Here is an 11,613-nt window from a genome sequence, read left to right as displayed (position 1 = left end):
CCCACCAATCTCCTCTGTCCATGGGATTCCCCAGGCAAGAAGACTGGAGTGGGTTGCCATTTCCTTCTTCAGCTGATCTTCCTGACTCACAGATAAAAGCCAATCTCCTGCATTGACCAGCAGATTCTTTACCACTGAGCCACCAGGAAAATCCTATGGCTACTATTGTGGCTTTTAACTTTTATTGTAAAATGAATTCAAGGCATTGCTGGTAACTCTAACTTAAGACATCGTATTGAAGCCTGACCATTAAAAAAAAGCATTAAAAATACCCCCAAATTATGAAACTTTGCAGATGTTACTAATTTGAATGAATAACTCACCAACTATGTCTAGTTAGTCATTAAAGACTGAAGCAAGGAACTTTAAGTTGTTAACAAGGCAATGAAGTTAGTGAAGGAAGAAATCTAACGCAAGAATAAAATGTTTTCGAAAGCCCCTTCAAGTAGCCCACTAGGAGAGAGTGCTTCAATCCTTAGAGGTCTTCCAGAGCTAGGTGGGAGAGGAAACATCTAGCTCAGGGTTGAGATCAGACCTGCATCTGCCACAAGAAGCTTGTGACTTCAGACAAGTGGGTTCTCTTCCATAAGCCTTATCCTCCTCATCTTTACAGAGGAATAAAAGCCAGTTTATCTGTAAGTATACCAGTAGCTCTAAATGACTATAAAACTAGTGAGAGCCTGTCTGAGGACAAGGTAGCCGTGGTGGCATCCTCAATGGTGGGCGAGATGTGTCCTTCAAACTGCGATAGCTCATGGTTTGTTGTAATACTCTTAAAGCAACTCAGAAAGGAATGCTTGGATATGGTTGGGCCTTCTTTTTATTGAAGTAACGAGTTTCAAGAGACACTCGGAATCCTACCCAGGAGCCGCTTCTGAAATGTTAGTCTGTTTGATTCCCTTAGACCAGACCCAGGGAAGAGAAAATGTTTATTAGCTTGGAGTGTTGGGTTGCTACTATTTGGCATTTTACTCTGAAGAATGACACAGGAAAATAATACACTTTAACTGCTCAACCCGACCAGTCTTCAAGTGGCTGGTGGCACCGTTACTGTAGTGGAAAGAAAAAGGAAGCTTTCATTACGCTATTTATTTCTTGAAAGTGTTTTAACATATAAAGGAAACCAACAAAACGGTCTTAGAGTTATGGGCATCTAACTTATTACTAAAATATACTGTGCTTTGCAGATGTTGATGAATGTGAGAAGAACCCTTGTGCTGGTGGCGAGTGTATTAACACGCAGGGCTCTTACACCTGTCAGTGCCGACCTGGTTATCAGAGCACACTCACGCGGACAGAGTGCCGAGGTACGTTCAGTCTGAGCTTGGCATGGGGACGTGTATGCTAAGTGAGGAGTTTGCTTTGGAAGAATTCCATGGAGCTTAAATAACCCTTGCTTGGAGAGACTAAGATACTCCCATTGCCTTTTGCACTTAATTCCACAAATTGTTTCTCCGAATTATGTTACATCATAATTTTATGTTACATCATAAAATCTGGCAAACATTCCAGTTTTTTTTAAAGATGCTTCTGTGCCTGTGGGAATATCTTCTTTTTACCAACCTCTCCCGACTACCCCCCCCCCTTTTTTTTTTTTTTGCCTTGTCACTATTGTCTCTTAAATTTTAATCAGAAAGCTAGGGAATAGGGTTGTCCTTTGTGGACAGAAAAGCAGAGTAAACTTCCAGGTGAAATTTCCTGCAATTAGTTGCTGAGTGGAAAGGCCTGAAGGATAAGAAATGCCTGTAAGTTCTTGCTGCTGATTCGTGTCCTTAGCAGTAGCATCGGCTAGGGGCAGGTTGGACATGCACTGACTAAAGCCCCACTTGAGACCTGCTGAATCCAAATCAGCATTGAATACGATCTTCCAGGGATTCTTATGCGTGTTAAAGTTGGAGAAGCCCTGCTGTAAAGTTTCCTCATAAAAATTCGCCTTCAGTTTTGTTTAGTAGTTGACTTATTAATCCACCCAAAAGTCATGAGTTTCTTTTTTATTTTTTTTAATGTTTTATTTTATATTTTAGTATAGCGATTTAACGATGTGAGTTTCAGGTGGACAGTGCAGGGACTCAGCCATACATATACTTGTATCCATTCTTCCCCAAACTCCTCTCCCATCCAGGCTGCCACATAACATTGAGCAGAGTTCCCTGTGCTATACAGTAGGTCCTTGTTGGTTATCCATTTAAAATATAGCAATGTTATACTGAGTTTCTGAGATAGAAATAATTAAGATGTGCTTCCCACTTCAGGGGACTCAAATATCTATATCTCTATAAATTTGGTGCAGAATGATCTATTATCATTGATCAAGTAAAGGCAGATAAAGGCAAGAAAATTCTCTGTTGAAATTAAATACAGGGAAATATAAGGAAGTTTGTATTGCTTTAAAAATTTGTCAGCCATTAATGAGTTAATTTTATTTGCCTCTTTTAGCAAAAAGTTCTTTATATGAGTTGAAGACATACAAGTGTTTTTTTTTTTTTTTTAATTAGTGACTGTTTTCAAAATCTTTGAATTGGGTTCTGACTTAGAGATTTCTTGCCATCAGTGTATCTTAGTACACTACTTATAAATGGCAATTTTGAGCAGAAAAACCTGGAGTACAACATTTGAACCTGTTAATATTTCTATTGATGGTCTATTTACTGAATTACAAGTATAGTTTGAATTTTTAACTGAGTTTAGGTCCTTCTTTATGACTTTTGTTTAAAATAATCAGTGCATACACACAGTATATTAGGCATTTTTCAATAGTGGAAAATAAGCTGAAACCAGTGTTTCAGAAGACAGCACTGTTAAATAAGCAAATAGAAGGCATTATTGAAAGCACTCTTCTAGGGTGGGAACCGGCGAGTGGAGGTGCATGTTACTGTCATCAGTCTGAGACTTAATTTATTAGAGACTGAGGATGACCTAAAAGCCTCAAGTACTGTGTTTTTTAAGAGCTAGTGCTAAGTTTATCTCAAACACGAGAAGCTGATAACATGCTCACATTTGGAGATAGATGACAGTGGTCACAGAATGGTCAGAAAGGCTGTATACTCAGCTGAGAAGGAGGACAGGAGGAACTGAACAGAAGGGGACAGTAGAAACATACAGAAACACAGACGAGACTTTGAATGGCAAGCTTTTCATTTATTTTTGTAATGCAGCGGAGCCCCGATGGCATTTTCAAATTAGCGAGGAGAGAAAAAGCTGAACTCTTTATCCTGTTTATTTTATCCTTGGGCCTCCATAGATTATAGAATCCTTAAAAAAAAAAAAAAGTAGATTATAAAATCTTAAAAAAGTCTGCTGAAGAATATGTGGCTTTTTACTATTTTTTTTTAGCGTATGGAGCTAGTCAGATTTTAGTAAGGATTAAGAAATAAATGAGAGAGAAAACGATTGTAGGTTGTTGGCACAAAGATCAGACAGAAGGAAAGCCCAGACTGCCTCAGCTAGTCCAATGACTCGTGTGGAAACCACTGCTGGATCTGCCCAGAAAGAAAGTGCGTCTGAGGGTCAACCACAAGACACCGTGCAGACACAGGATAGACAGTCAGAATAACCAGTATGCCATGAGTGCACATTCTTGTCGCCCAGAAGACTTTTAGAGCACTTATACCCAGGGACACGTGGCCCCCACTCAGCGTGGAGAGGTCTGCTCCCATCCAGCTCTGCTCAGCGCCCTGGCCTCTGTCTCCTGGGGAATAAGCCCTGGCATAGGTTATGTGCTCGGTAGACAGGATGGTTTGTGTTCATCCCCTTTGATGTTCATCCAGGCATGTAGCCTGGAAACTGAGGGGAATAGATAATCCAGGGTACCTTGTTGTCCAGTTGACGTTAATTATTAATCTTTAAATGCAAGATCAGATGCAGGTTGTTTGAATTATTGTCATTTTTAACACTTTTGTATCCTGCTCTGTTATTTAATTTGGCATAATTTTTAAACACAAAAGAAAAAAAAGGGAAAATATCCCCGAAGTACCAATATTTTGTTTGGTAGACAGAATACTCATAAAGTTATAAAAGAGACTAGGAATTTATAAACAAAACTGTATTTGGACCAGAATTGCCATAAGGAAGATAGACATTTAAGAGCCAAATGATTGATAGTTTTCAGATGGAATTAAGTTTTTTAACTTTTTTTAATGGCATTTCTGTTTAATTATTCTGATACAGCTATCATCAGATTTGCCTTTTTGATCATGTCTTAAAAGACATCGGCCAAAGCTCACTGTAAATAATGATATATTCTGGCTCATTAAATTAGCTAGGAAATGATACAGAAGAACCTATATTGTTTACAGAATTGAGATTTAGGGAGTCTTATTAGAAATTAAAGTTAAATTGAATGCTATTATGTCAGCATCTTTTCTTTTGTATGTCTTTCAAACTTTTATTAGTCATCCTAATTATATTTCATGTTGTTTAATTCTGAATTTATGTTAAAGGATATTATTTAGTAACTGAAACCCAAGACTAAGATCATGAGTTTGGAGATGGTAAGAAGGAGCAGTAAAATAATTTTAAATCCCCTAAATAAAGCTATTTCTTTCTTTTTAACTCTTTCTTTTTAGACATTGATGAATGTTTACAGAATGGCCGTATCTGTAATAATGGACGTTGCATCAACACGGATGGCAGTTTCCATTGTGTGTGTAATGCAGGATTTCACGTCACACGAGATGGGAAGAACTGTGAAGGTAATATAATGTAATAATAATGTTATTTGGCTTTTTCCGTTGCAGTTTCAGTACCAAAAATCTTTAACAAGACAAGGTCAAATACTTAGTAAAAGGTATATATTCACCTGTGGTTATCTGAGAGGAAACCTAACTTTTCAATAGTATTAATTCTTTAATTCATTTTTGTGTGAGTCAAGTAACATTTTTAATATAGGAGCCAAACTTGCTTTTCAAAGATTCCTAATGATGAAACTTCTATAGCATAAATCATTATTTATGAATTTTAAACAGTCAGAATTTGTACATTAAAAAAAACAGAACACACCTAATATCATCCATTCTTCAGTCACTTAAAAGTCTTTTGTTTAAAGTGTGTACTAATGAAATATTACTAATGAGTATCTGAAAATGTAAAATTTGAGAGAAATATTGACGACTGAGAGTCAGCCTTCATATTGCCTGTTGAATTAATCACCTCACTTTGAATTGGGCTTTTTCATTCTGTCTTTTCCTCTGCCTATTTTTTTCTGAAATTGAGAATATGACAATTACTGATGAGTTTCTACTTCTTAGACCTTTAACAAAAAATGAAGAATGCTCCTTATCATCTTTCCCAACGTCTTTGGGAAAGACCCCAAGAATCTATTCATACATTAAAAGAATTTCAAAATTGTTCTTAGAAACATTTTTGGCAGAATATTATCTCAGTGATTCAATTCAAAGACTTAATGCCAAAATTCTCAGTTGGGATAGAATCTTGTTTAAAAAAGAAAAAATCATAAATTACTTTGGTCTGACTAAAGCCTGTAAGTGAAAACACACTGTGTCTAGAAGAGCAAGTGCCTGCTAAGAGCTGCAATGTTAAATCAAACAGCATATTGATGAATTTCAAGAAATATCCCATGATCAAGGGATCCTAAGGGTTAGCTGTCACGGCTGTGCTCTATAATTGTCTTGCATTTTAAAAATCCTACCCCTATTAAAATTCAAACTACAAGCAGTTCTCTGGTTTCTCCTTTTCAAAGAATCAGGAAGTAGCCTAAATACATTTCAAATTTCATCTTTCTTAATTTTGATTTTGTTTTTATTTTCAGTATATTAGAAGTTATATGAATCTCTAAATATATATATATTGGGTTGGCCAAAGAGTTTGTTCAGGTTTTTCTGTAAGGTGAATTTTTTGGCCAACCCAATATTTATATGAAAATTCATATTTATATAATTCTACATGAATGTAATATATATACATATGTGTATACATATATACATATATATTTCATAATCTGTATATGTTTGTGTATACATATATATGTATATATGCATTCTTTCTAAGTCGCTTCAGTCATGTGTGACTTTTTGCAACTTTATGGACTGTAGACCACCAGGCTTGTCTGTCCATGGGATTCTCCAGGCAAGAGTACTGGCATGGGTTGCCATGCTCTCCTCCAGGAGATCTTCCCAACCCAGGGACAGAACCCACATCTTTTGTGTCTTTACCACTAGCACCACCTGGGAAGCCCGTATGTGTGTATATATATCCACGTCCTATAGTTTAGCCCTATAGTTTGCAAGCACAGGTCAAAAATTGAGAACTTAAAATTCATATTTCATATGTCACTCTTCTCTTTGTATGCTATAATTTGAATGAAAATTAACCTTAGACAATAATAACAAGAAGTAGAGATATGTGAAGAAATAAAATTATATTGATCCAGATTGGCTTCCTTTGTAAGCTTACTTATCTGGTCGTTAAGACAATACATCTTCTGTTTTTCAGATATGGATGAATGCAGCATAAGGAATATGTGCCTTAATGGAATGTGTATCAATGAAGATGGCAGTTTCAAATGTATTTGCAAACCTGGATTTCAGCTGGCCTCAGATGGGCGTTATTGTAAAGGTTTGTGCTATGAAACTCTCAGTCATATTCTTCACCTGTTTTTTCTCCTCTCTACATTGCTTAAAGCTACCACATTTCCCTATTAATTCTCACCATTTATAGTACCCTTAGTTCTGGATTAGTAAACCTGACTGGAACTTCTTCTTAAGTTAAGCCATCCAGAGAGCTACGGTTTATACTCAGAAGGCTGTTCTTATTTCAGAAAGGGTGTTTTGGTGTCTTCTCAAAAGAGTCTCAGGCTCCATAGAAAATTAATGAGAAGCTGAACTTTCATTTGGACTACCAACAGCCGTGAGCATCTTATTGCATAAGCTGAGTTCCATCACTTCCTTGTAGTTGAGGAATAATTGCAGTTGGCTTCTTGATGGCTGTCATTTGCCACCTCTTGTATCTTCACTGAATAAAATATTGTAGACAGTTACTACAATGATCTCTTAGTAATTGCCTCAAAATACCTTAAGAAACACAACTTATTTAAACTTTATCAAGTCACATTAAGCAAAAAGGGAAAATAAGATTAAACAGAAGAAATAAAGGAACCAGGAACCATTGTTTAGTTCTGTAACTTTTGGAATATCTTTTTGCTCCAGGTAGTGAAGCAAAATGAAAATTTTTATTTGTGCTGTTGAACATTGAGGTCCTGAGCAAAGTCATCAGAGATAAGTTTGTGTTTAGTGTCTCTTGCCTAATGTAGTTAAGGATGAGTAACTATTGCATGTGTGTCCAAGATCTGAGTTGGAACCAGACTCTCAAGGAACACCATACTCAAAACAGGTCCAGGAAATCTGCTAAAATACGGCATGCATTCAAAGCCTTCTGCTTGTAGCTTCAGATGTATAAGTGTAGAGTGTCAAGCGATTCAAGATTGAGAAGGCAGGAGAAAGTTCTATGGTGCTTCTCCGAGTGCCCCTGGTGGGCAGCTTTGGTAAAGATGTTATGGTAGAAAGCCTTGTGTTTATTAAGTCTTCTGCATGATGTGTATTTTCTCTAGGCTTAAAAGAGCTTCTAGCCCTTGGTTGTTTACCTACATTCTCTATGACCTTCACATCAGTGGCTCTTAATATTGTGCAAATCTGCCTTCACAGCAAGAGAAACTTTTTTCTTTTTTTAAAAATTAGAAGTAGGAAATTGGTTTCTGTACTTTTGAGCGATGTGTCGGGAGGAGCTTATAGTCAGGAAGACAAGATTAAAACATGGAAATATTAAGACAGCATACAACAAAGCACCAGATTGTTAGATTAAGTGCTGTACAAGTGAGAAAGAAAGGGGAAGGGAATGATTGCTGGAATATTTGGAACTAGGCTTCCAAATAAAATAACACAAGGAAATGTGAAAGCCCCTTTGTGAACAGACCTTTTTTGAGAACACACACTCCTCTTACCTTGGAGCTTGCTAAGATTCCCTTTCGATGCCTACAGGCTGCCAGTGACCCAGGCCACAGCCTCTTCAAGGAGGCCAATAGATGATGCTGATGTAACTGTTTCAGAGCACATTATGACCTCATAGGTGAAACTAGGTTTTGCAACTGTTTGCAATTAGTGAACTAGTGTCTTATTGATAAACGGATTGTTCCATTCATTTGAAAGTGCCTGATGATTAAAAGTTCTGTTCTGACTTTACCATTCTAGCTTAAGAAACAGAGCTAGAAAGAGAAGGGAAGAATGCTTCCTATTCTTCCCTATGTCTTCTTTATTTTGATATATAGAGTAAATGGAATGCATGTACTGTAATAAGAATAAAGGAAGAAAAAGGAAAGAAATTTCTTATATGCTATATTTCTTTTCCATAATTTTTCTCTTGATATCACTAAGTAAGATTTCCTCTGAGTGCTAAGGACTTGGTTCTGATTCCCTAAAGCTGTGACTGTTCAAAGCTGAATGAACAATGCTAATTTAATCTCTACAGTTGACTAATCTGATGACCAGCCTCCCTTGATCACTCTCTGAAGGTTGAGGCCGCTCACTCTGAGCAATGCTCTCTGGATCCCCATTCCATCTCTGTCCCCAGTAAAAAAGACATTGTGTTACTTTTCAGGCTGTAGTCACCACTGCTTTACTGTAGATCTCAATTTGAACAAAAAAGTGACCTGAATAACTGAACCAGTTTGAGTTCCTGTATTTAAATATAACTGCTGTTTTAAAATACAATCTGTACACGGAATCTTGGACCATCTGAATGTATTTTGTGCCAAATAACACAAGCTGAGTAAAACGCAGAGGTGTTTCAGTCTCAATTTGCCTTTTTAAGGTCAGAAGAAAGGAAATATTCACATATACTCGTTGTATATTATAAACGGAGTTGTTATAAAATGCCTTGTTTCTAAGTGTTATATGTTTTCCAAAACAATTTTGGTATCATTTCTACTTCCCCATCTTGAGGGGGAAAATATCTGCTATTATTAGTATGTGCCCAATAAAGTCTTTTACCGGACCTCCCTAATATACACATATGATACTGTAAAATATTTGGAATGTGTAAGAGAGATTTTTCTTTGCTGGGTTCCATTTGCTTACACTGCTGTTGTTGGCTTGGAACGGTCATCAAAATCATCTATATTCATTTTCTGTTCCTTTTTTATGGTGTTCCATCTAGGCTTTAGTTCTGTGTCTCCTTATGCCTTTCTAATTGTCCCTGAGATTTAAAGCGTGAGTTAAGGCATGAGTGATAACTGGAATGGACACCAGTCTGAGTGTTGGATGCCAAAAGGAGAAGCTTCCTGCCCAGGTCAAAGATGCAGTTTATTATCAAGCTAGATTTCTGACAGTCCTGGAAGAACTGCCATGTGAAACATTACACAAGACCCTTTGTCTTTTAGCTGTCACTTTCCTTCTTCTTCCAATTCTGTTTTTGCTTTATGGTTCTTACTTTGGATTAAAAAAAAATCTCAGGAGAATGTTATTGAAATAGCTTTATATGGAAAAGAAATAAACTCAGACAGTTTATCTCTCAGTTTTCGTTCCTCTTTCCTCAAAGGAAAATGAAATGCATCTCATTGAGCTTTTATTGTTGATGCTGCACATTATTGTAAACCTTCTCTATTTTCAAGTCTTAGACTTGTAAGCACATTATGGTTTTAGATGAAGTGACTTCATTTTTAATAAGTGCTTCTCCCCACCACAGATATTAATGAGTGTGAAACACCTGGGATCTGCATGAATGGGCGTTGTGTCAACACTGATGGTTCCTACCGATGTGAATGCTTTCCTGGACTGGCTGTGGGTCTGGACGGACGTGTGTGTGTTGGTAAGATCACGGCCATAACTAGATGTACTATAGAGATCCACCCTCTGTCAGTAAAATCAACCAATGGCAAATGTTCTCTACTGCAGCAGGTATGATACAGTTAATATCTGTGGGCAACAGACCAACAGGGTCAGTTTTTTTTCTCTTATAAAGTGAATATTAATTCAAGGGATAGAAAGATGAGCTGAGATAAATGAAAACCAAAGGACTCCACACCTCTCCTTCTTCCTTGTCCTAGTCGTCCTCAGTTTTCTCCAGCCCTCCTTTGCTGATTATGGTCTTTGGATTGACCTATATGTCCCTAATTATCTCACGACGAACATTTCATTTTCATCTAAGGAACTGAATGTCCAAAGGGAGGTAGAGAATTCAAAAGAGGATATAGATGATCCAGGAACTTATATGATAATAGTTTTTTGTGGCTTTATAAGAAGTTTCTGATTTGTTAATAAATAGATACAAATTTTATCCAAATTATTCTTAAGAAAGGGAATTTTTCCCAATCCCCTTTGAACTGGGAAAAGATTGGTCATAGCTGGAAATCCCCTCCTGGTGGTAAATTTGACACTGCTTAGTTAGACCAATATCTAAGATTTATATAATTTTACAGATCAAACATCCTCCTTTTTGAAAGTACATCTAATTCAGATACTCAATAATTGTATGATTATGTTGGAGTGGGCTGTATTTCTAATAAAAATCTTGTTTATCATGTGGTGAGATTGAATGATCATCCATCATTCATTCATCATTTATCAACTGCCTTCTCTGTACAAGCCTGGGGAAGAAAACAATGAGTGAGGTATAATCCTAGTCCTTAAGGATTTCACAGCGGCTAAACCATAATAGTCCCTAGAAAACTGGAAGCGTCTAGTAATTGGGTTCCAGTGCTTGGAAGCTGAAGAATTTGTTTTGTTTTCTATTGAGGCCTAATACCAGAGGCATTCTCTGTGAGTAAGAACAGTGACAATGGCTAAATAAAGCCAGCTTCAACTTTAACCTGGGGGGTTCCCGTCTGTTGGAAATGATAGTGTGATGACAGATGCTTCTTCCTGTTCAGACACACACATGCGGAGCACATGCTATGGTGGATACAAAAGAGGCCAGTGTGTCAAACCCTTGTTTGGTGCTGTTACCAAGTCTGAATGCTGTTGTGCCAGCACGGAGTATGCTTTCGGGGAACCTTGCCAACCATGTCCTTCACAGAATTCAGGTATGTTGTGTCATGGGGATGCCCTAGTACTGCCAGCCTTCTGCCCCCATCTTCAGTCTTTGTATTTATGGAAGTTACGGGGAAAGATTACATGATACTCTACAGGTACCTCACATACCTTGCAGGGGTCTTGAAAAGGGCTGGTCAGGCTTTGATCACACATTACCCACCAACTCAGCTATCATCTGGATTAGGCTGCACATTTATGCTTCCCATCGGAATTTCTCCAGCTCAGTAATATTCATGTTCTTTAGGGTACATGCAACTTACCTTGTTTTCTAAAGTTGTTTCACAGTGTTACATTTTGCAGGAGCTATTACAAAAGCAGAATTTTACAGAGTGTAAAAATAAATAATTTTCAGATTACTTGACTGTTTCCAACTTTTTTCCAAAAGTCCATTTGTGAATTTTTTTTCAAATCCTTCATGTTGACTTAGGTGTGCGTTCCCTAAATGATTTTATTCCACTCTAGGGAAAAAGTATTTTTCTCAATTCAAAGTGACATAGCTTAGCGAAAAGAAAACTGGTCAGTGAGTCAGAATTCTGCTCTCCAGCCACAGGCAGGCAAATTACTTAATTGTAGG

General features: G+C 37.2%; 1 protein-coding gene across 1 annotated transcript in view; it reads left to right on the top strand.

Moving 5' to 3' along the window:
• FBN1 (fibrillin 1) overlaps positions 1-11,613 on the top strand; it is a 264,477-nt gene that overhangs the window by 146,537 nt on the left and 106,327 nt on the right. Inside the window, exons 13-17 of the mRNA XM_025295542.3 lie at positions 1,188-1,307; positions 4,566-4,691; positions 6,451-6,573; positions 9,694-9,816; positions 10,877-11,029. Coding sequence (XP_025151327.3) covers positions 1,188-1,307; positions 4,566-4,691; positions 6,451-6,573; positions 9,694-9,816; positions 10,877-11,029 — 645 coding nt within the window. The remainder of the gene's footprint in view (positions 1-1,187; positions 1,308-4,565; positions 4,692-6,450; positions 6,574-9,693; positions 9,817-10,876; positions 11,030-11,613) is intronic.

The sequence above is a fragment of the Bubalus bubalis genome, chromosome 11 (assembly GCF_019923935.1).
Source record: "Bubalus bubalis isolate 160015118507 breed Murrah chromosome 11, NDDB_SH_1, whole genome shotgun sequence".
Taxonomy (NCBI): Eukaryota; Metazoa; Chordata; class Mammalia; order Artiodactyla; family Bovidae; genus Bubalus; species Bubalus bubalis.
Note: the sequence above shows the minus strand (reverse complement) of the source record. Positions and strands in the feature narration are given on the sequence as shown.